General features: G+C 45.4%; 1 protein-coding gene across 2 annotated transcripts in view; it reads right to left on the bottom strand.

The window, feature by feature from the left end:
• CLCN4 (chloride voltage-gated channel 4) overlaps positions 1-24,742 on the bottom strand; it is a 60,279-nt gene that overhangs the window by 14,399 nt on the left and 21,138 nt on the right. The window contains exons 3-11 of one of the 2 annotated variants that reach the window (XM_019746274.2): positions 20,944-21,098; positions 19,624-19,723; positions 16,117-16,304; positions 13,290-13,412; positions 7,546-7,752; positions 7,361-7,441; positions 5,838-6,383; positions 4,039-4,225; positions 1,995-2,393 (exon numbers count right to left, since the gene is read on the bottom strand). In XM_019746274.2, coding sequence (XP_019601833.1) covers positions 1,995-2,393; positions 4,039-4,225; positions 5,838-6,383; positions 7,361-7,441; positions 7,546-7,752; positions 13,290-13,412; positions 16,117-16,304; positions 19,624-19,723; positions 20,944-21,087 — 1,975 coding nt within the window. In that variant the 5' untranslated portion in view covers positions 21,088-21,098. Of the gene's footprint in view, positions 1-1,994; positions 2,394-4,038; positions 4,226-5,837; positions 6,384-7,360; positions 7,442-7,545; positions 7,753-13,289; positions 13,413-16,116; positions 16,305-19,623; positions 19,724-20,943; positions 21,113-24,742 lie in introns of both variants that reach the window. The other variant, XM_019746273.2, reaches the window with a different exon arrangement.

The raw sequence follows: 24,742 nt of genomic DNA, 5'->3' as shown, positions 1-24,742 counted from the left end.
ACGAAAGGCACATAATTCCACAAATACAGGTCATGAATTTCTCCAGCAGAGTACAGAGGCTCTTGTCTTTCCACAGACCAGGAAAACAGCTTTTCAGATTGCTCAGAGTGAAACACCCCTTGCCTTTCCACAAACCATGTATATAGCAGCTTCCATACCGTTATTGGTCTGATTGAAAGCATATAGGTATTATTTACACCATGTGTTGCCTCTTCAGACATTCCAAGCATACCTTCTAGGAGAGCACTCGGTTGGCAAGCTTAAATTTCTTCTCTAACCGGTTGATGACAATTGCTGCTCCCCACTTGATTACAGTAATGGGTTTCAGCAAAATTAGTAAACTGTGTCTTAGCAGGTGTGCCTGGAGCTACACAACAGGTAATGGATTCCGTGACATTTATTATTTTAGTTTTTAAATTTCAACCATTGCTTAAAAGATGTTAGGAATTGAACAAATTTTTTAAAGGCTGCTGATTACATTATTTTAAAACAAATCTAACCCTACTTATACAGCTTTTTAAAACAAATCTCATTTTTTTATAAGGCAATGCTTATGCCTAAAGGCACCTACCTGTTAAGTGACAGGAGCTATAATAAAGAGAAGTATCACTGAGCACTTAAGCACAAATGTGCTATCGTGTCTGAAATATAAAATCAGTTGTTGCTTTGGGGAGGTAAATAAATATGCCTGAGCAACAACCTAAAATTAAAGGATACATCTTATCTAAACTTATTTTTATAAAGCTTTCGATGAAGATACTTTAAAGATATTTTCAAAGCTATTTAACATACAGAGAAACTAGGAATTCAAAGGGAGTGCCTAAGAGATAGTGAACAAAGGCAGGCAGAAGCAAAGGGTTCTCAGGTGAAGGTGCCTTCCCAGTGGGGTAATCTGTGGTCATACCCAGCGAGTCCCACTGGCAAACATCATAAACACTCTGGAAGATGGGATATGTAGTAAAGTCATCGAGTGCACACCTGAGCCACATCACAGGCTCCAGCCAACCACGAGATGCTGGGATGGTGTGCAAATCGTAGGGCAGGGATGTGAGCAAGATGGCATTCGTGTTTGCCATGTGCCACGGATGCGCTCGGCTGGTCCCTGCCCCGCTGCATTGGGAGGACTCCACCAGAGCGAGCCCTCCGAGGCTCACTGCTCCCCCTTGCTGGGGCCTCAGAATCCTTCCCCTCCTGCTCCCCTTCCAATAGAGTCATCCCTAGGCTGATGGGGCCCACAGGCTTGCTCTCTGAGCCACCTGTCTTCAGGACACCCTACCTGGGCATCACTCCCTCTCTGCTCTCCCAACTCAACAGCCTGCCCCTCAGCCCAACTGATTTCAGCACACGAGGAAGAAGAGTATCACACGGAACTGCCAGGACTTCTGCTCATTAACCCACACAGGCCTCTAACTGGTGCAATGGGATATAATGTCATAAACGGAAGTGAAAGGCTGTGTGGTGCCAAGAGAGGCGTCTGAAGCGAAGAAATCACCATCTCAGGAGTTAGCCTGCCTGAAAGTCCACCTCTGAGACCAGCTCTGCCCAGGCTCTCCCATCTCTTCCTTCTCAGCTTCACCCAACAATGAATTCCCAAAAAGGCAGTAGCAGCAGCAGCAGCAGCAGCTGCTGCAGCTTTTCTCCTAGCAGGACTGGGGCTCAGGGAGCTGCTAGCAAACATGGCGCTCATCTTCCAGTCACGAACGCCTCTGCCAAGACACTGCTCCTCACAGTGTGACTTGGGGGCCAACAACATCATCATTACAGGGAGGCTGGGAGAAATGCAGAGTCTCGGGACCCACCCCAGACCTACTGAATCAGAATCTGCATTTTCACCAGATCCCCAGGTGACACGAATATAAATTAAAGTGTGAGAACCCTGGGCTTCAAGCCCTCTGACCTTTGAACATTCTCTCTACCCTTTTTTGAGAATTTGGGGGCTACAAAGACTGCCATTTGCCTCTTAGTAAGACATGAGCTTCCCTCTTTTTACTCACTTATTGCAAGAATCAGTTCCCTCCTCTGCGCGAATCCAATGAGGCGCTCGGAGTCCCTGGAGACCACCACGGGGAAGCCATTGTAGTCGGTCTCCTTGATGAGTGTCTCCACATCCTCGACGGTCATGCTGTCCTGCGTGAGCACAGACAGCGGCGGCTCTCCCCGCCGCGGCCGCATGACGTCAGTGGCCAGCGTGCGGTGGGTGAACTCATCCTTTACGTCCAGAAATGGGTACCCGTTCAAGTGGATGTGAGCCTCGTAGATGCCTTCTTTCCCAAAGGCATCGGCCACCCACTTGCTGGTCACGGCTGCTGCCATCAGGGGCACGATGTATTCTAGACCACCCGTTAATTCAAACATGATGACCACCAACGACACCGTCATCCTGGTAACTCCACCTACAAGCGAAGAGAGGAGTGAAATTCCAAAACTCAACCCCAGACCCTCGAGAGGGCATGCATTGTACAAACTGACAAGCTGGCTTTAAACTCTCCAGACAGGAGAGTTTCTAAGGAGACAGTCCTACAGGTCACCCATGCCCACACCTCTGGAACTGAGGTCAGGTTCTGTTAACCACAGCCTTGCACCAGGGACCTGTAAATCACAACTGGGCTGTCTATCCACCTAGGACCACACGCCTTGCTTTTTGATGAGTGGATTCTATGCAGGCTGTGCGAGTTTCTGACTCAGCAAGTGTGGCCCTCTTCCAGAACGCCATAAGCCGGAAAATTGTAGAGATTCTTAGGGGCTATGGACAGGAGAGGGACCCACCGTTGTGTCTCTTACTATCCAAAGGGAGAATCCATACAACTCCTAATCTGCCAATAAGCTTAAACTGGCGTTTCTTGAGCTCAACACTAGCAACACTTGAGGCAGGATCATTCTTTGTGGTGGGGCTGTCCTGTGCGCTGTAGGATGTTGAGCAGCGTCCCTGGCCCCCACCCACTAGATGCTAGTAGCACCCTCCCCCCAGGTATGGAGGCCAAAGCTGTCTCCTCCATTGTCTAGTGTTCCTGACAAGCACAATTGCCCCGAGTTAAAAACCACTGTTCTAGATGGTACAGCTGCAAGATGGTAGAAACTCTATCAGTCTGGGTCCCTGAATGACTGAGTGGAGAGAAGCCCTCTGCTAACTCACATCACACACACACACACACACACACACACACACACACACACACAGCTGACTCTCATTATTCGTGGTAGTTCTGTTCTATAAAGTCCCCACAAACACTGAATTAGTGAATACTAAATTGTTGCCCTAGGGAAAATATAACTTTAGGTTCCTGTGAGCCTCTAGTCACATTTTTGTCAACCTATCAACACAAAACCTTATTTTATGTGTTTCTGTTTAAAGACACTTTACTTAATATACATAGCTGATTCATTGAACTCAGGGCCAACAGCACATAACTCATGCCTGAAGGAAGCTTCTCCAACACACGTATTTTCTCCCTAAGGCACATCCCAGCTTTCTTGCACTTAGAAATACCAGACAGCCCTTACCTCAACACTACGCTTGGGGGCATTTTAAACAGCAAAATCAGTAACAAAAAGCACAATAGTGCAAAACACATGGCACTAAATAGACCACAAAAAGGACACTTGTGTACAGTCTGAGCTGAACCGAGAAGGTGGACCTCACCTTGATCAACCTCAGCTGGGGATGTACGTGCGTGTCGGACAACTCCAATTTCCCACTGTTCTGCACGTTTCTCAGAATGACTGCAAAAGCCCCCTCTTCCCCCCAGTATTGATTTAGGAGTTACAGACAAATTGAAACAAGTAGACAAATTCCCATACATGGAATTCACAAATAATGAGGATCGACTGCGTATCACGAGCAAGACATAAACCTTGGTGTGGTAAGCCACTGTGATTTAGGTGCTCATTTGTTACAGCAGCACAACCTCACCTACCCTAAGAATCCAAGTGCTGGTGTCTTCCTTCTTGCCAGTCCTCTAAACCTGATGAGCCTTTGTGGTTGGTCTGTCTCACCTTTCCTTGTGCCCCACCTCCACCTTACCCCACCTGTGGCTGTACCTAGGCAGGCCGCAGCTCCCACCATTGCATAAAGTCCTGGGGTGACACAGTCTGCTCCAGGCCTGCACCAGTTCCTGAAGATGATCCAGTCATGGTGATGGTAAGCCAGCTGCTCCACGCCGATCCCCACCATCCTGCCGGCCATTGCTCCCACAGCCATACTAGGGATGAAGAGGCCGGACGGGATCTCCAGGGAGCACACAGGGGAAAGAAGCGTGAGGAAAGGAGTCTAGTTTCCCGCTTCCCCACACCCAGTAAACACGGCCCCTCTCAACAAGCTTGCCATTTGGCTTCAGTCTTCCAAAAAAGGCACAACACTTCAAAACAGGTCAGCTGGGGAAAGAGGGGATCAATGATTTCACCCACTTAGTCTATCTACTGTGACTTGGAGGGGAGGCTATTTTACACTTTCATTTCCTCGCTTTCCAAAGCAGGCCTGGTTTGCATGCTGTGGGTTAAAGAATGATAAGCCCCACTGCAAATAACATTCAAAGTGAGCATCTGTCACTTGAGATACTCGCCACTTTCTCACTCCCCTTGAGTGTCATTCAGATTAGCTTTCAAAATTAAATGTCAAGCCACAGCATGAAAATGAAAAAGAAGGGCCTGCAACTGTGCACAGGTAAAATAAAGAAGCTGAAAGCGTCAGTGCAGCTGTCCTGGACTGTCCAAAAGGCTTCTCCTGGGCTCACGGCCCTGACTATACAGTGGCCAAACACATGTTAGAGAGAATGGGAAGCAGCTCCCTCTCGATGTACAGAAGATAAAGCACATCTTCTGAAAAGTATTCTGAATACTTTCGAGCCAGGTTAGAGGCAGCAAAGAAATAGACTGTGTAAATTAAAAGATCTTGATCTTACAGTCTCTCACAAGCATGATAAGAGACTGTTTCATGTTTCACTGTGTGAAAACACATCTGAATTTATCTAACGATCACACATGTGCTGCAGAACGCATGTGACACTCCATGTTCACAGAGGTTGCACGTAACCGTGATCCTGAGTGGGAGCTGCATTTATGCGCACCCCAGATCGGCATCAATCTCAGGATGGACATAGATCTTTAACCAAATTCCAGGTAAGTTTGAATCCTCCAGTGTGATTTCTAGTCTGGGACATTCCTGAGGAAATTGTTCCTTTCTGAGCTGCCCCTTATCCCCCAGCCACTTAATCCCCAGTAACTTCAAAGTCGAGTTCTCCCAGCAGGCCCTAAAAGATACTGCTAGTGTCTTCCTCAGACACGAAACTAAATCTTTTTGCTAGGAGATGATAGCTCAGAGACAGTCAGCTGTTTGATGAAGACCACCCAGCCCTGTGCTCAAGGCAAAAAGTCAGCTTTGTGCGTGCCTATCACACACTCAAGTGTAAACTCTATACAATTTCTTAGACGTCTCAAAAAGGAAACAAATCATAACAATACCACAGAGAAAGCAATAGTAATGGAGCATGACGGGGGTTCTGGAGGATTCTCAATGTTCTGCTTTTGGTCCTGGCTGCACAAGCATGTGTGTTTTGTGAAAGTTCCCCAAGCTGTACACGTCTCTATATGAATGATGTACTCTGAGCCTTAGTTCCTTCACTTGTAAAATGGGATTAAAGTCTCTACTTCATAGGCTTGCTGTTTATCAAAAGCATTGTTTCTTGTTGATTAAAAGAATGCCAAGTGCCCGGCACAAGACAACATTCAATAAAGGTCAATGCCCCTTTCCTCCCATCACAATTTTATTTTGGCAAGTAAGGTAGGTGCTATCCCCAGAAGGACACAGATGGCCCCCCACATCTTCCTTCCCCTTCACTTACCTTCATGCCAAAGGTAAATATGGTAATGACGATCTTGAAGATGAGCGCCAGGGCCAGCTGCCACATGGCCGTGTACACCCCAAACCCAGCCGGCCGGTCAGGGATGTCATCCACAGGCCGGGTCATATTGGGGTCATTGATGTAGTCACAGAGCTGGGAGGACTCAAGGGCCCCACAGTCATTGAAAAGCTCGGAAATGAGCTCGCTCGTGCTCCGGCGTGTGTAGGGATTGGGGTAGGCGATGATGGCCGTGATGGCGGTCACCACGATGACCTCCAGCACCGGGTACTTGCCCAGCTTGGTGGTTTTGCGCCTCCTGCACCAGGCGATGTTGCAGCGGATGAAGAGGGTTCCCCACAAGCCCCCAAAGACCCCTAGCAGGATGAAGGGGAAGAGCTCGGCCATGTACCAGGGCGTGTGATATTCCACGTAAAAGAGAACGAGGCGGCTGTTCCCAAAGGGATTGATGGATCGCAGTGTGAAAGCCGCCACCAGGGCTGCAAAAAATGACCTCCACAAGGTCTTCAAGGGAAAATAGTAACTGACCTGGGACAAACAAGGAGAAAATTAGAGACTGGCTGAAGAAAGGGCTGTCCAGAGCCCCAGCCCCCCTGACCAGCAGCCACCACTGGCGCTTGGTGTGAAAGTCACACTCAAACCAAAGATGGGTGGTACTCACTTCCTCAATCTAGGTTTAATTATGATCCAAATGCACCAACAAAGATATTTAAAGGACTCTGTGTCTAAAAGTAGAATGGTGTATTTGAGCTATTTTTTTAAAGAGAAATGAAAATATTTAATCATAATTCTGTTTACGGCACAGAGACCAGCCTCAAAGCAAATAAACCTCTGAATTTGATTCTACAGACAACAGAATAGATCATGGGTTGGAAAACCCTGGCCCAGCAAATGTATCCATATGGCACAGGAGTTAAGAATGATTTTATATTTCATAAATGGTTGGAAGGAAAAAAGAATATTTTGTGACATGTGAAATATTCAAAAGAAGAACACCACTTTGTGACACGTGAAAATTACATAAAATTCAAACTTCAGCGTTCCTAAGGAAAGTTTTTTTGGAACACAGCCACACCCAGTCATGTGAACATCATCTGTGGCGGCTTTCCCGCTACAACGGCAGAGTTGAGTAGTTGCGTCAGAGACCATAAGACCCTCAAAGCCTAGAATATTTACTATCTGGCCCTTTCCAGAAAACTTTTGCCAACCCCTGGAATAGATCCATTTGGGTTGCCAAAAACAAAAATGCTTAACTCAGTTCATTATGAGAAAGAAAGAGGACTGCAAATCTTCCCCAAAAATCATACTGGCAATTTTTAAAACAATACATGAAAACAGGTATTTCGCGGTAGAAATGTGGCTCCTTAGTGACCTGCAGGAATTTTGTTCAGTACTCCTTTGAGTCTAGTCCTCAAAGGGCTGGAGATAGAAGCCTACTGCTGTGCTAACCATCCATAGTCCTCAGCCCTTAAAACCCTGCATGCCCTCGGCCCCCCCATACTCACCTCTTCTAGACTGAAAAGCACCCCCCCGATAGGAGCACCAAAGGCAACGGAGACACCAGCAGCCGCTGCAGCTGACAGCACCTGCGACGCAAAGAGTTCTGTGTAAGCCCCAGGCCTTTCAGGAAAACATTTGCAGGTGAGACGGAGGGGGCTCCTTCCAGGATACGGAAGCTAAGCCTGCTCACCTCACGCCTCTTGCCTTCATTCTTGCTGTACTTGGAGAAGAGGCTGCTGAAGAAGTTGCCACAGCAACAAGCCACATGCACCAGCGGCCCCTCTTTCCCAAGGCTCAGGCCCGAGGACACTACCAGCACGAGGGTCACAGTCTTGATTAGCAGGGTCCACTTGCCCAAGTAGCCCCTGATGATAAAGCCGCTCAGAATGGTCTTTATCTGCAACAGGGTGGAGAAGAAGGCGGTGCGAGCTGCTTCAATGCCACGGCTGGGAAACAACGAGTTCCTCTCAGAGGCATTTCTCAAGCTTAGATTCATTAAATCAAATGGAAGAGAGGCTACTTTCATTTTTCGTTTAGCTATAATTTTATATTAATAGAATTTACGTTAATGTATGATTTGATATTATATTAATAGAAGCCTAAAACAATTCAACGCATAGGAAATCTTGAGAATTCCTGCAGTAATAAGATCATAATGAGGACTGAATAACTATTGAAGTCTCATTTTATTTATGGCATTTTATCTTGCTCACATTATCCTCTGTTGTGCTGAAAAGAGACAAGTATCTATTGATTTTAACTGCTAACTTTTGACTATTGAAAGATGTCCAAGATAAAGAGACAGAAAGCTGGCTAGCTATATGACAAACCAAACAGAACAAAATGTCAATTGAACTTTGGGTCAGGTCTGCAAACCATGGCCCGTGGGCCATAACCAGCCCACTGCCTACTTTTTATGACCCACGCACTAGGGGTGCTTTCCATATTTTTAAATGTAATATATACACAATACTATTAGTCGTTTAGTGAGAATAGTTGCTCGATTTTGCCTCTTGGTTCACAAAGCCTAAAATATTGATTGCCTGCCCTTTTCCAGAAAAGTCTGCCAACCCCTGCTGCAGGCCATGGGTATATTGGTGTTTACTGTCTAACTCTTTCAACTTTTCAGTATGTTTCAAAATATTCTTAATACGATGTTGGAAAAAGATGCAATGGGATTTATAGATGATGTAATACAGAATTGTACACCTGAAATCTATGTAATTTTACTAACAATTGTCACCCCAATAAATTTAATAAAATAAAATTTAAAAAAAAATGCTCAACATTGTACTAACGTAATTCTGGGGGATGTGAAGGTGTTTGAATACATGACGACCCCTTCCCTTCCATCAAATGTTGCCCCTTGTATTGAGAAGGATGTTGACTACAGGTAATCATCTTGCTCCACGTACAGACCTGCCACATTTTGTAAATGCCAAATAATGGCTTTCTTCCTAAAAGTACACATGAGTTTGCCTAACACTTTTAGAATTCAACTGGGTGCCAATCTCAGTGATAAATTTCATATATTGGAGTCTTCTTCCCCCAAACAGTATTCTTGGGGTATAGGAACATCATCTGTGGTTAGATAACTTTTTACCTTCAATCTTTCCCACAAATGGCTGAAATGGAGTGAATGCTTACTATTGAGCAATTTACAAGCCTATAATCATAGATTAATTAGACACCCAGTGAATCAGCCAATGAAATACACCGTCAGTTTCTGTTTTCCCATTGCATGATACGTAATGGGACAATGTTAACTCTTGTCAGTGTCAGGACATTTATGTCACTTTCAAAGTGCCTCCTAGTGGGCACTGCTCGGCGAAGAAATTCGTTTCTCAAATAGCTGTTACAGTCCTTCTCAACCTTGGCACTCACTGGGATCACCTAAGAAATTAGAACCCCCAAGATGTGGTCCGAGGTGTATCCTGGGCCTGGGGATTTGTACAGCCTCCCCGGTGATTCTGAAATGCAGCCCACGTAGAGAACCACTGCTCCATTCCTGAAAAGAGTAGTATAGGTCTTCCTGATGTCTCACTATTTAAGGGACGGTCCTGAAACCAGCACTGTCATCTTTGGCAATTTGGGGAGAGTCACGAAGTGAGCTAATCCTCGAAATTTTAAAGGGGTGCAAATGGGCCCTTTTCATGTCAGAATTATTGATAAAGATCTTTCTTAATTCACGGAGAAAGCTAGAGAGCAAGTGAGAGTACGGGCGTGCATTTCCAAAGGATTCCATGAGCTCCTTCCTATAGAAGGAATGCAATCAGATGCTATTTCTTGAACTAGCCTTGAACTAATGGCAGACACACTGGCGGTGGTTAAACTGGTTTTTAACAGTGGTAGTTGGCCTATTTGAACCTGCGCTCTGAGGATCTCAGATCCCTTTGTTTAAGGGATGTTTTATTATGCCTGCCACAATCCTGCCTTTTTGTGTTGCCTTGAATAAAATTATCTATAATTTTTTGTCAATTAGTTAATGTAGATTTGGACCCTAGGGCACAGTTTAAGAGTGTAATACCATTCAGAAAATTACAAGCATCTAAATTACCTGAGCCTATGCCAGCCATGACATGTGGCAAATTGAACAACGTAATAGGCATTTTGTAATTCTCTAAAATGATTTTATAAAATTGTCATGATCAAATTAGGGTCCAAAGAAAGCAAATCCATTCCCAGTAGATGCCAAAATCCAATCGCTTGCTTTAATTCGAATTAACAGAGACAGGAACCCAGCAGGGCTTTAATGAGATGTATTGCAGCGGTTTTGTGACTTTGTGGGGTTAACTTCAAAACCTTTCTGGTAAATAAATAGCTGTGAGAGTGTTCATGTTTTATAATGAAACATCAACTCAAAGGAAGTTCTAAAAGGACATGATTTCTTATATAGTCGATAGTGGTTGTCCTAACGAAGCAAAAAGAAGGAGCAAGAGGGGCATCCCAGCCCAGTTCTCCCTAAATTCCCAAGTCCTAGAACAAGTGTTCCCATTTCAATGTGCTTTAGAGAGCTTTTCCTACAAGAGCATTTCCTACACAGAAAAAAAGGTTCTCTAAGTTTGCATTTCAAAAACGTTTCCAAAGGAATTTTCATTCTAAGTAATCAAAATGCTTCAGAGGCGAGTGCTAGGGAGGGTGAGCAATTTTTAAAATGTACAAAAAAAGTGTAGTGCATTTGAAGTTTGTTCTGACATTGCACGCCATATAACAGCTTAAAGCAGATCACCTCAAATGGTGGTAGGTCTATTTCCCAAATTGCTCAGTTAGTATCTTTGTTAAAATGAAGGAGAATGGCCCTGTATCTCAATTTGAGTGAAGTCGGTTTATGTAGTTAGTTGGGTTTTGATTGGGAGAAGGTTCTTTGTAGCCATGAACTATTTATTCATGTTTACTTTTTACTCTGCCCTTTTCCTCCAACCACCGGGGTAGGTACCGCACCCTTAGCTTAGCAATTTCAAGCAGTAGTGAAAATTTTGCTACTCCTGAGTCATAATAACCAAAACTTAATTACAAAACTTCCATTGGGTTCTCGATACTTTACAAGATTGTGAACTCTTTTATAAATAGACAAATGGATCTGTTACATATCATATACAGTTAAAAGCATATTAATAAGACAAGCACCCATGCACCCACTGCCAAGTTTAAGATAGAAGCGTGGGTACCTTTGAAAGCCGGCTGTCTGCTTCCTCAGTAGAAGTTCCCTCCTCACCCACCCCAATCGTCTCCTTACCTTTCTTTATGGCCTTGGCACATACAGAGGGTGCCAAAAAAAATGTATACACATTTTAAGAAAGGAAAAAAAACTGTATTAAAATTACACTGATGGTAACCACTTTAAGCACCTCTTGTAATTGCAGAAGTCAAACATGACTTGTTATTGGTATATATTGAGTATTACAATTTTAATAGATTTTCCTTTCCTAAAATGCGTATTCATTTTTTTTTGGCACCCTCTGTATCACCCTCTGTGTCACTAAACAGTATGCTGCTGCATTTTGGTTGTTTATGGACTTTATGTAAATAGAATCATACTTTAGTCTTCCGCAACCTACTTTTTTCACTTAATATTGCTTTTTCAAGTTTCACCCCTATCAGTGTGTTCCCTGCACTTTTGTCACACAGGAAACGTAATGCTAAACTCAGGAGTTTACTCCCTGTGAGTTCGGCTCTCACAAAGAAAGATGCCTGCTTCAGACGGACAGCAAGTCCAGGCAGCCCATGTCCGAGCTCCCTGACTGTCCACAAGACCCCAAGCTAAGCTGGCATCTCTGGTTCTGGGGAGGGGGAGACGGGATTGCCCATCACAACTTTCATTGCTGCTTTGAAGTTTCCACCAATTCCCTTTGGCGATTTCCTTATTTTGACAAGGTGGCTTGAGTCAAAAAACTCCTACTGTTGGCAGTGGGGTCATAAACTGAGATGCCAACAACGCTCTGTTCTTTTTAATGTGTATGGTGCCTTCGGTCTTAGACAGCCAATAAAATGCAGTCAGTTCTGCCATAATGCTTGTTTTGAAAACACGAATTTGTTCCAATGTGATTCATGCATCAGGGAAGAACTTGAGCAGAACACAAATTTCGCATCTGTTTATGCATAATTTCATCTGGGAGAAACATGGGGTGAACGCAGAAAACTGCACCAGCTGAACCCAGCCAGGCAGAGATACACAAAACGCACACAGGCACACGCCTCAAACATCTACCAGTTCACACGTGCACTAGAGAGTATGTATATATTTCTTGACCAATCAACTATGTAAAACTGTGCTACTGTTTTCATTAGGCTGCTATCTTTTTTATACGTGTCACTGACAAAGTTTTTGAGCGTTATGCCCCTAACCCCACTTTCCCCACGAGCTCTGTGGTTTGTTTGTATGATTTTGCACAGCCCTGTGATTTTTAGGAATGCACGTTGCATTACAGCAGAACTGACTGTATTGAGGAATTAGGGTGGTATTGCAGCTTGTTTTTCAGGGTCCTGCAACAACATGTTAATATAAACCATCAAAAAGTCAGTGTAACATATTAAGTCTTTTTTTCCTATCTCTCCTGGAACAAGGCACGTTCAAGCTTCTCTTCCACAGTCTTTTCATTATTCCAGCCCTTTCCATGACCTTCCTAGACCAGAGGCAGTGTTGGTGGGCACCACATAAGGCTGTGCGTGCAGGAAGCAGGGACCAATGTGGGTCCGTCGCCATTACCAGTCGCATCTTGAAACTCACCATCTCCACTGCCTATGGGCATTACTGAAGCATCAACCTGGAGGAGAACTGAATTGCACTGACTATAGTGATAATATAAGAACATTTAAAATTGTGTCTGGCTGAAATATTCACTCTCTGGGCTTTGTAGGAATTCACTCAATTAGTATTCTTCTACCCAGTAGATCGTCCTAGGTTTATAAGACTCTAAACTCACAGGGGTCCATTCTCAGGGCAGGCACTGAATGTAGGATTGAGATTTTTAAAGATTGCTACTACTTTGTCACCCGAAGAGCAAATCGTGGCAAGGGGGTTTACTCATCAGTAAACTTTCTGAGCACAAACCTCCACTACCGTCTATTTCCACATTATATCACAGATGTACTTACGAGTTACAGGCTTTAGGGGTTATGCCTCGTTTCACAGACGAGAATTGAATCATCTAATTTAAGTAATAGAGCACAAATCCTAAATACAGATTTTAAATCCTAGCTTCAACTCCCAGCTTACCAGCTTAGTGACCGTGGGCAAGTTACTTAACCTGTCTGTGCTTCTTCAGTTCCTCAACTATCAAATGAAGGCCAATAGTAGCTACCTCTTGGGTTCATTGTAGGAGCTAAAAGAGTTCACAGATGTCAAAGGCTTGGAACTGTGCTTGGCACATTAAGTGCTACGTACGTATCTGACCTTCTCATTAGTGGCACAAAAGAAATTCAGCCCCCACTCACCTCTGGTATACCAGAACCACAGGCGTAGGGCGCAAAGACACGCACCAGGGAGACGGCCAAAAACGCAAACAGCAAGGCCCACAGGATGTACATTAGGTAATTCAGAATGTAAGCACTGGCACCCTGAAAAACAGACACAAAAACAAGAAAGAGCCCATCAGCCTCGGCACACCTGAGCCCGGCCCGCCCCTCTGCTGTGAGAGAAGTGGTGGCCGGATTGGGCAGCTTCTGTCCCGGTCCTGTGTCAACACAAAGGCCAATGTTGGTTTTATCGGCTGTTGCTATTGCTACAGTCAACACCCACAAACACAGCACGGGGGCTTCTCCACAAGCTGTGTACACACAGCTTCTACCAGGTGAAATCTCAGTGGCCATGGCAACCGGGACTAAGACTCGGCTTTAATCACCACTTGTGCTAGAGTTAATGAAAGGTGTGACGCAGACAATTCTGTCTTCGAGCCCTGAAAGGTATGCTTTGTCGTGTCTGTGGTGGCTCAGCCCCTCTTTGCTTTCACTAAGGCCACCGCCATGCCGCAGCAAGCAGCCGCCATGCCAATGAGTAAGTGTCAGAACTGTAGTCTGGAATACTGCTACTCAGGTGTGCTCCCTGGGCCAGCAGCAGCAGCTTCACCTGGGCGCTTTAGCAATGCAGAGTCTCAGGCCCTGCCCCGGAGCTGCTCGATCAGACACTCCAGAGGTGAGGCCTGGCAACACGAATTTCAACAAGCTCTCCAGAGGACTGAGGGGCATGCTAACAGTTAAGAGGCACTTGTGGGGGCGGGGGGGAGTTGTTCATCTCCTCAGAATAATTCATTGAACTATTTCTTCCAGATTATCTGATGTGTGCCAAAGGTTTTCTGACCAAAAAACACACGGTCTGAGCTCTTTGACGCAGAAGACCTGGTCTGCTGGGGAGACACCACATTTCTCCAGACCTCAGCTTCTTGTCACCATCTGGATTATTCAAGTGAGGGAGAAGGAAAGCGAGGTCACCTACAAGTCAGGCCATGGCCACAGCCACATGTGTGCCTATTAAGTACAAAAACACGTTCCAGGAGACTGCTCTGGCCTTTACAATCACATATATTCACACCCTATGTGGCGAGAAATCAGACTGAGGAATACATTTCACACACTTAAAAATGTACTTTTTTGAGACTAAAAATAACTTCTCACTCTTGCTAACAGTAATTCTTTGAATCAAAGTATAAATCTTAGAAACGACTGAAAAGATGGACGGCCATGTTTCCCCAAAAAAACACATTGCAAGTAGGAGAGAAGAAATGAAATATGGCACTCAGCCAATTTTGCCTGCCCACTCCCATCAAGCAGAGAGAATTTATTTTGGAAGTAACGGAGAGCACTGACGATGTATGAGATTTCAAGATCCCTGTCTACTTCTGAGACTTGAAGGAATTAATTTTCAATTCCGCCCAGAGAGAGGTTTAGCAAAATGGCCAAATACATTCCAAGTATCTTCAGCTGTGGTAACTCCATAGGGAAAAAAAAAAAAAAAAAGTGGGGGCAGGAGGAGATGAAGAAATAGATTACATCTATCTTCTAAGGATAGTTCTAGCTTGAATAGTCTTCACATTACCCTTAATGTGAATCTTGGCAACCTAGCTCCCCCTCACCTGGGTTTCTGATCTGTCAATGACCCACAGTCATGGTGGTAACCACTGAATTGGGTTAGAAGTTAACCCTTTTCCCAAACTAAGATTTTTATACAGATCTGAAGCTCTAAGTGCCCGGTCAGCGGTTCACAACTACACCCCCGGTGCCTGGGACACTCCCATGTGAGAGGCCCACAAACATCCTCTGCAATGTGCTCATAAAATGCTCTGGAAAATGATAACTTCAACCACAATGAGATTGTGTAGTCACTTTGACAAATAGTCTGGTGGTTCCTCAAAAGGTTAAACACAGAGTTACCACATGACCTAGTCATTCCCCTACTAGGTATATCCCCAAGAAAGTTTTCCACACACAAAAACTTACGCACAAATGTTCAAAATAAAACCATTCATAATAGAGCAAAACAGAAGCAACATATGTTCATCAACTGATGAATGGACAAATAAAAGGTAGCTTATCCATATAATGGAATAGTATTCGGTCATGGAAAGGAGTGGTGTACCGCTTTATGCTGTAACATGGATGAACCTGAAAAACATGACGCTAAGTGAGAGAAGTCAGACACAAAAGTCCACATATTGTATGAAATGCCCAGAACAGGCAAGTCCATAGAGGCAGAAAGGAGAATAGCTGTTGCCAGGGGCTGGGGGGACTGGGGAGGATGGGGAGTGACTGCTAATCGGTACAAGGTTTCTTCTGGGGTGACGACCATGATCTAAAATTAGATTATGGCAATAGTTGCAAAACTCTGTGACTATTCTAAAAGCCATTAAATCATACACTGTAAATGTATATAAACCATACAGAATGTGAACTATATGTGACTAAAGCTATGTTTTTCCAAAAAAAGAGAACATCTTTTCTCCTTAATTAGAAGGTAGAAAAACCAACCCTATTTCTTCAGTATGATCAACACGCTTCTCTTGGTAAGAAAAATAAAGCCAATCATAAGACTTTTTAAAATATACATATGTACTTTGCACATGAAGCAGTGAAGAAGGGTTTTCCAACTGAAGTTTGAAAATGAGAGCTAGAGAAAGCCAAGTCGCACTACTTTGAGACCATGGACAATTACCACGACAGGCACTTCAAGGGGAAAGCACGGACATTCACAAAGGGTACCAGGACGATGCAGAGCGCCTGTGGAATGGTGGGCGTTCCCAGCCAGGACCGGCTGTGCCCAGAAACCCACCTCTGACTGATTCACCAGCAACTCCGACCATTTCTGCCACAGGGGACACTTGTCCCTGTCCTCAAAAGTGGTCTCGTTGGAAGTCCAGCAGCACTGCTCGTGGCTGTACCAGAAGGCAGACAGGCAGACCCCCTCTTTCAAGTCGGTCATCCAGTCGACGGCAAGATCGATGACCCCAGCCAAGGTGCCTGGGAGAAACAGCAAGAGCCACTTAGAGGACTTGCCCCGTGATGCAGTGACAACGCACAGCACGGAGCCAACACAGGAGCATGTCAGCCACACATACAGGAAGTTTCTTTCAAACTTCAGAAATAGGGTATACATACCCGATAAATGATGAAACCCCTCAGTGGCTTCTGGGGCAGGATGCTGAGGTCACACACATTAATATTTCTCAGGGAACTATGACAATTCAGACAAAATGGAGGCATAATGACTATAACAGCCTCATCATTTAAGTAAGGTATAGCCACCAAATGGGAACCAAACTTGGAAAATCTCACCTATTAGAACCTTCTGGATTTTTGAATTATGGATAAGGGACTGTAGGTCCATGTAAGTAAACAAGTGCTTTAAAGGCTGATCGAAGTGGGATAAAACAGAGTGTTCAGTGGGCTCCAAGGGGCTACCTTGGGTCTCTTTGTAGAATAAGCCATTCTTCCAGTCTTTTCCAAAAACTACTAAATATTTCAAACTTCTACTGAATCCTATTATAATATCACTCCCCACCTGCATCAATACCAGCGGCATCCACATACCTGCATCCGGGGCTCCTCTCACCTGGTTACACCTGCTACTTCGAAGCTACCCACTGTTCTGAGAAGAATGCCCGAATCCTTAACAGCTCACAGATTCGAACAGCTGGCCCCCCGATCTCTCCAGCCTTGTCTCTTTCAATCACTAAGCCCCACACCCTGCCCACTCCGTGTTCCCAGAGCCCACCGGACTCTCCTCTCTACACCAGCTCAGGCAACACTGTCCTCTCCTACCACCACCCTGGCAATCTTCTATTTATCTTCCAGGTTCTGGCATTTACATCACCTCTTTAAGGAAGCCTTCCCTGACTTCCTAAGTCTGAGCTAGGAATACTTCCCACACATTCAGCCATCACCATGTCTATCACAGGATTGTATACTTTAACTGGATGAATTATATGGTATGTGAGTTATACCACAATAAAGCTGTTACACACACACACACACACACACACACACACACAGAGTGGCTGAGGGGAATGAGGCTCAGAGAAGGGGAAGTGTACTTTTAGGAAAGGTGGCCAGGGAACGCAAGTGGAAAATGACATTTGAACAAAGACCTAAAGAAGATGAGGAAGGGGTCCTGCTGATATCCAGGGGTGAGACCCAATGATCACCCCAAATTCCATCACCATCCATCCATACATTCGTAATCACATTATCCTGCACCCAATCTTCCTGGCTGGCTGTTTCTGACAGTGCTGGCAGTCTCAGCTTCGTTCTGCGTCGCAACAGCGACACCCAGTGATGGTTCCTAATAAATGCTTCGTCAGTGGCGCCTGCTAAACCTTTCGTTCTGTGGAGCAACAGTGACATCTAGTGGTGGCTATAGAGAAATGCTTCGCTAGTAGCGCCTGCTAGACCTTTCGTTCCGTGGAGCAACAGCGACATCTAGTGGTAGTTCCTGATAAATGCCCTGAAGAAGAAACCCTTCTTGGACCTCCACATCTCAGGAGTCAGAATACAATGTCCGGGGTGCCCCTGAGGAGATGACAGTCCAGGCAGAGGGACACCTGAGTCCTCTCCACCAGCTGGCAAACAGGAAAGTGAATGGGGCACAGTTTGCTGGATTCCCCTTCAAGGAAATCAGATCAAAAGAACACTTCAACCACCTTCATCGTATCACTGCATTCTTGCCTTCCTCCTATGTTCATTTGCTGATGGATACAGGGGACCACCCTTGTTCAGTGGTTCTCACCCTGGCTGCAAAGTGGAATCACAGGTGGAGGGGGGCTGGGAGGAAGTGGAAAGGGTCTTTACTCAATGCTAAGGCGTCATCTCCAAATATACTGTTTAACTGAAGCCTGGGCAGCAGTATTTTTTTTAATTCTCCAAGAGATTCTTCCTGAAAGAACTGACGAAAATCAGGTTGACAGTGAAGCCAACTGGTCAATATCAGGTGTGTTACAGATAGCCCAATCAGGCTCTTAGATTAGTCAATATATCTACGCTGCACTGTTTACTCCAAGATGCCAGAACATCTATTCCAGATTTTGTTTAACCCTATTTATTTCTCCTTCCTAGGAGCCAAGAATAATGACACAGTGTATGGTTCTATAAATCCATTCTAAATAAAGACATCAAAAGTCACAGCAAATTCCCACCCTGCCCACCTTCGAAAGTCTTCATAGAAACAGTCAAATTGGGAGCAAGACACCATACAGCTACGAAATCTAATTCCCTTCCAACACTGCAGCTATTATATACTGGGAATGCCACTGGGAGAGGAAGGATAGAATGGGAGAAACAGACCGCCAGTTGCTGTGACTAGAAGGAAAGGATTCCCCCGTAAGCACTCCCTGGCAACCAAGCCCCTCCTTCAACTGTATATGGGGTAAATAAAAGAGCACCCGGAAATCGAAATCCTTTGTAACCACAAAATTATATCTATGCCACATGAGTGTTGTCTGAGAGCATCTGCTATATTCCACCTGCATTATACTCATTCTCTGATCAACCCTGTAACCATAACTATTATGTGACTACAGGTAGGGGATTTTTATTAAGGGAATCTCTTTAGCATGCTCCAATTCTTTACTCTTAGACATTAACATTCACCACCTCCTAAAAGGAAGTAAGTTTCAGGAAACAATTTCCATGCAGAGTTGGTGCATTTGGTATTAAAAGGACAGCTTTCTCGTCCACGTACGCATCCATTCACTCTGGAAACATCTACTGCTCGCAAGCATGGTGCTGGGCTCATAAAAATGAAGGACAGAGCGTCCCTGAGGGTGAGAACAGCCTATGGGATGGAGGTACCTCCCCTGGGCCGGCCTCAGCTCCTGCAGCCTCTCGCATTACTTTGAGTGTCAGAGGATGTTTGCAATTCATTGCAGGGCCCGCCAGTAGTACTGAAGAGCACTCTCCTACAGTATTTTATTATCAGAGTTGAAAATTTCCCCAGACTTTCTTGCCTTCTACATCGCCAAGTAGGACAGAATGTAAAACGTGCACTTTCGATCAAATCCAGTATGGTTACAGACCTTTGTACTGTGTGGAAAGGGCCGAGCCGCTCTTCAATTACAGCTCTCCAGGGACCACGCCTTGAGATCTTACCTTGTTGATGACAGACTTTCTGTTAAATATATGGTCATGTATTTTGCCCTGAGACGGTTCAAGTACCAAATCCCTTGCATAAGGTAAAAGAGAAACACTGCATTCTCAGAACACCATCCCCAATGGCTGGTGCTCTGGGTTTCGGCATTTCCAGCTTGGTCACGCAAGCATGAGCACCGCACACCTGTCCACGTACCTGCCAGCAGGCCAATGAGCAACATCACCACCCATCCCGACCAGGCATCCAGCAGGCCCTTGATGAATTCCCATATGGACTCCTTGCTTTTGCTGGTTATCTAGAAACAAAAAGACACCGTCGTTGATCTGGACACATTTTCTAATTTGGGCTCCCTTCCCTGAAACTTGTTTTCCGGAAATAGGGGTTTTGAGAAAACAAATGTAACTAAGCAACTGAATTCCCACTTACATTATTCTTTCAGTTACTTACTGCGATGAGAAAATGGCCTTTCTAGTTCAAAAATTTCGCTTCATTAAACAACTCACTAAGTGTGATTTGATCTCTGATGATTCAAAAGCCATTTGGAGGAGAGACATTGAGTCAGTGTCACCACGTTGAATAAGAATTACCATTTTAACTATACTATGAGGTCTAGTCCCAAAAGAACCTCCTCATTTCCTTCTTTGGTTTTCAAAGTTAGATGTTCACAGCCAGAACTTGGAATTCACTAGCATGGATCACCCTTACCAGGCAGACGGATGCGTCTAAACACATTGCACGAGCACCGCTTTGCCTCCCTGTGTTAACAGGATTCGGCTGCTGGAGCACCTAAGGACCCACGTGTACACGGAGGGGCGTGGCTCTGTTCCAATAAAACTTGACTAACACAGACAGGTGCCGAGCTGGCGGCAGCCCGAGGGCCATAATTCAACCACCTCTGCTCCAGAGAGAAGGCTGCCCCATCGCCCACGTTCCTCCACGTTGGAGCCCAGAAGCTGGGTCATCTTGACTTCAGCCCACGCCCCACACCCGTCTCCTCCTCCCTTCCCTGCCAACCTGCGGGAAACGACACGGCCCTCTCCATATCACTGCAGCCTACGCTGAAGCTGCACTCCCTGAGGTTGATGACAGCCGCCACGCTGTTGGTTCATGTCTGTGGGGAGTGACCTGGCTGGCAGCCCCGTCCTCGCCACTCTGTCCTCCGTTCACTCATGACCACTTTTTGCTGGTGCGCCTCTGTCATTTCTACCTGCTTCTTCCAAGTGTCTGTCACAGGTTGCCCATCTTCCTCCCACTGCACTATTACATCCTGGCATCGCCGAGGGTCCTGACCACCTCCTTACGTCTCCCTCTACAGACGCAGGCCACCTGGGCCACTCCTAAAGCTCTACGTGACACAGCCTCCCACCCAAAGCACCTGCTATGGTCATTATTTGCCCATATCTCTGCCTCTCCTGCTAGTCCTTCTCTTGCTTAGGACCTAGCCCAGTACATGACACGTGACCCTAAGCCCGAGCTCAGTCAGTGTCCAACGTGCCTGTGAGGAATGCCACCTACCTTTCTGTGTCTGTCCGTGTCACGTGACTTTTCCCTCAGCCAGTCGATGGTGTGGAAGTCCTCATAGGTCCCCACATCGGGGAACGGTTCATCTAGGAAATCCATCAGGTTTCCAGAAGCACTCATCGCTCCTGTATTGACCATGCTAGTTACAACTGGGAGAGAAAACCTGTGGTCAAAAACAGAAGCAGGACATCTGCACAGACCTGGCAGAATAGCCCACGTGCACTATTTTCTTACCTAAGAATGATTTCAGCATTGGCATCTCTGCTACGATGAAATCTATACACACATATACAGTCTGTCTTAATACAGCGTGCTATTCAAAAATACTATAGACTGGGTGGCTCCTAAGAAACAAATTCATTTCTTACAGTTCTGGAGACTAGGAAGTCCAAGATCAAGGCACAGGCAGATTCGGGGTCTGGCGAGGGCCTGCCTCCTGGTTCAGAGAAGGCAGTCTTTCTGCGGTGTCCTCAGGTGGCAGAAGGAATTTGGGCGTTCTCTGGGGTGGAACCTAATTCTCAGCGTGATTGTGTTAGGAGGTGGACCTTTGGGAGGTGATCAACTCACGAGGATGGAGCCCCCAAGAATGGGATGAACGCCCTTACAAAGAGACATCAGAGAGCCCCTCGCCCCTTCCACCATGTGAGGACACAGCAAGAAGTCTGACTGAGAAGTGGGTCCTCACCCAGCCATGCCGGCACCCTGACCTTGGACGTCCAGCCTCCAGAACTGGGAGAAATAAACGTCTGTTGTTTATAAGCCCCCCAATCTGTGATATTTTGTTAGAGCAGCCCAAATGGATTAAGACAAGCCAAGAGCCACGCCAGGCTGGTGACACACTGCCCTAGGCAAGCTCAGGGTGCAGGCTTTTAATTTTTCTTAAAATACACTCAGAAGGGCTCCTGCTGCCAGGGCGGTAGCGAAGCTGAGGGTTGCTTCCTTTCCTGCCTGAGATAATTCCACGCCACTATTCTGGCTCCCCTAGCCCCATGTGATACCGCCATCAGAGCCTCATTTACAGATCACATAGGAGCTAATTCGAGATGTAGAAAATGCTTTGCAGCAGGGCCAATGCTCATGACCAGTTAGCAGAAAAAATAACGCACTCTTACAAAGAGGTTGGAATAAGCACTAAATAGAAATTACTTTGGCAAGGAGCATGGAAATGTGAATTATAGGACGAGGACCACAAAAGTGCTGGGTAAAGAGGTGAAGGGTAGTTATAAAAATATTTGAGCATAGGTTTCTCTCATTGCTTCATATATTTTTATATCTGGAGGACTCGACCATGACCTGATGAAACTGCATTTTAATCAAATTGAAAAGTCGCTATGGACAAAGTGGGGTAATCACCTTACAAGCAATAAAGTGGCCATAGTGATTGATTTATTGACCATCTGCACAACTCAGCTGCTTTAAAACTTTAAAAGTTTGACGTTTGAGCCATGCCAAGCTGAAAATTATACCTGTTGACGAGTACCCAGGGAAGAATCATGTTGCATAAGTAAGTAGCAACTAGTAAAAAAAAGGAAGGAGTAAAATTCAAAAGCAAAGATTTCATTCTCATTTTTACAACAACAAGATGGCAATAGCCTCAAATTATATGTGGTAAAGAAAACCTATCATAGGGAAAATGAGATGACAGGCTGTTGACCCACAATGGGAAGCCCTCATGAGAAAGACCCAGCCAGCAGATAGAAGAATTGCAGAGACTTGGACATTCTATTAAAAGAGTTCATGTTACCTGAAATTTAACCAAATCTCTAGTCAAGCACTAACTGCAGGCAATAATGGTTGAAACAAAAGGTCACTCTGGAGAACAATTACATCTTTAAATGTCATGGTCGTAGCAATTAGACACATAATTGATAAAGGAAAATAAACATCATCTACTCTGTAGATCTAATCAGGAGCTTCCCTGGAGGCCCACAAGGAGGTGGTGTTGGTCGCTTCTGAGGAAGGGGTTAAGAAAGACAGGAAGACCAGAAAAAGTATAAGAAGAGAGCATCCAGGTCAGAACAATGGAAAGAGTTCTACCGGGGATCCATTTGGGAGATGTGGATGGGTAAGGAATGAGAATCCAGCCAAACATGGGTGCAAAAGAAGTGAACTCCAAGGACTTGCTGGAAAAAACTTAATCTGTAAGCTCAATATGGTACAGGGGGAAAATTGCATCCCAAAATGGATGCAAATAGTCATTTGCACCTTATTGGGGCGCCCTTGCTCCTCTCACCTGTTTCTATTTCTTCTTTCCAATAAGAGCATTTCTTTTTTCTTTTCTTTTTTTCTTTTTTTTTTTTAAGATTTCACTGGGGAAGGGGAACAGGACTTTTATTGGGGAACAGTGTGTACTTCCAGGCCTTTTTTTCCAAGTCAAGTTGTTGTCCTTTCAATCTTAGTTGTGGAGGGTGCAGCTCAGCTCCAGGTCCAGTTGCCGTTTCTAGTTGCAGGGGGCACAGCTCACCACCCCTGGCGGGCGTCAAACCGGCAACCTTGTGGTTGAGAGCCTGCGCTCCAACCAATTGAGCCATCCAGGAGCTCAGTGGCAGCTCAGCTCAAGGTGCCGTGTTCAATCTTAGTTGCAGGGGGCAGAGCCCACCATCCCTTGCGGGAGTTGAACCAGCAACCTTGTGATTGAGAGCCCACTGGCCCATGTGGGAATCGAACCTGCGGCCTTTGGAGTTAGGAGCATGGAGCTCTAACCACCTGAGCCACCGGGCGGCCCCAAGAGCATTTCTACTAGCAGATGATACCTGTGCTGTGCTCATGGCCTCAAGATCATGGTTTCAGGAAGGACAGCATCCTAGAAACTACAAGGTGTTATCAAACAATACGGTGAATGTTGAAATAAAACTTACTACAATAAAGGACACATTGCCATTAATCCCCCTCAAAATACTCCCCCTCACTTCGAACATACTTATCCCATCGTTCTTGCTACTTTCTGAAGCAGTTCTGGAAGTCCTCTTTTGTGAGTGTCTTTAGTTGCGCTGTCGTGGCTGCCTCGATGTCCTGACTCATTTTGACTTTAGGGGACAGCCAGAAGTCGCAGGGTGTCAGATTCAGTGAATAAGGTGGATGAGAACACACCGCAACATTTTTATTTGACAGAAACCTGCTGTACCAGAAGTGATGTGTGACACGGAGAGTTGTCATGATGGAGGATGATTTACGGCAACCGCAGCTCACAACCGACTGACTGCACCAAACAAGTTGAAACTTGTCACACACTGTTACTAAGGTTCGACACGCTGCTTCCCATATTGAAGATCCCTGCCTTTCCGTTGGATGGCACTTGGCGGCAGCATTCACTGTATGTTGTGATCACAACAGAAAGGCTCTGTGTGTCACACATCACTTCTGGTACGGCAATTTCTGTCAAATAAAAGCATTACAGTGTGTCCTCATCCACCTTATTCATGGATCTGGCACCGTGCAACTTCTGGCTCTTCCCCAAAGTCAAAATGACCGTGAAAGGTAAACGTTTTGAATCAATTCAAGACATCAAGGAAGCCAGGACAGCGACAACTAAAGACACTCACAGAAGAGGACTTGCAGAACTGCTTCAGAAAGTGGCAAGAATAACGGGATAAGTGTGTTCCAAGCGAGGGGGGTATTTTGAGGGGGATTAATGGCAATGTGTCTTTTACTGTAATTTTTTTTTATTTAGACATTCACCATGTATTCTGATCACACCTCATAAATCTGAGATTCCTACTTGGTCTGAATCATCTAGGTCAAGGCTCAGCATACTGCAGCTTGCAGGCCAAATCTGGCCTGCTACTTGCTCTTG

This window comes from Rhinolophus sinicus, chromosome X, assembly GCF_036562045.2.
Source record: "Rhinolophus sinicus isolate RSC01 chromosome X, ASM3656204v1, whole genome shotgun sequence".
In the NCBI taxonomy this organism is placed as follows: domain Eukaryota; kingdom Metazoa; phylum Chordata; class Mammalia; order Chiroptera; family Rhinolophidae; genus Rhinolophus; species Rhinolophus sinicus.
Note: the sequence above shows the minus strand (reverse complement) of the source record. Positions and strands in the feature narration are given on the sequence as shown.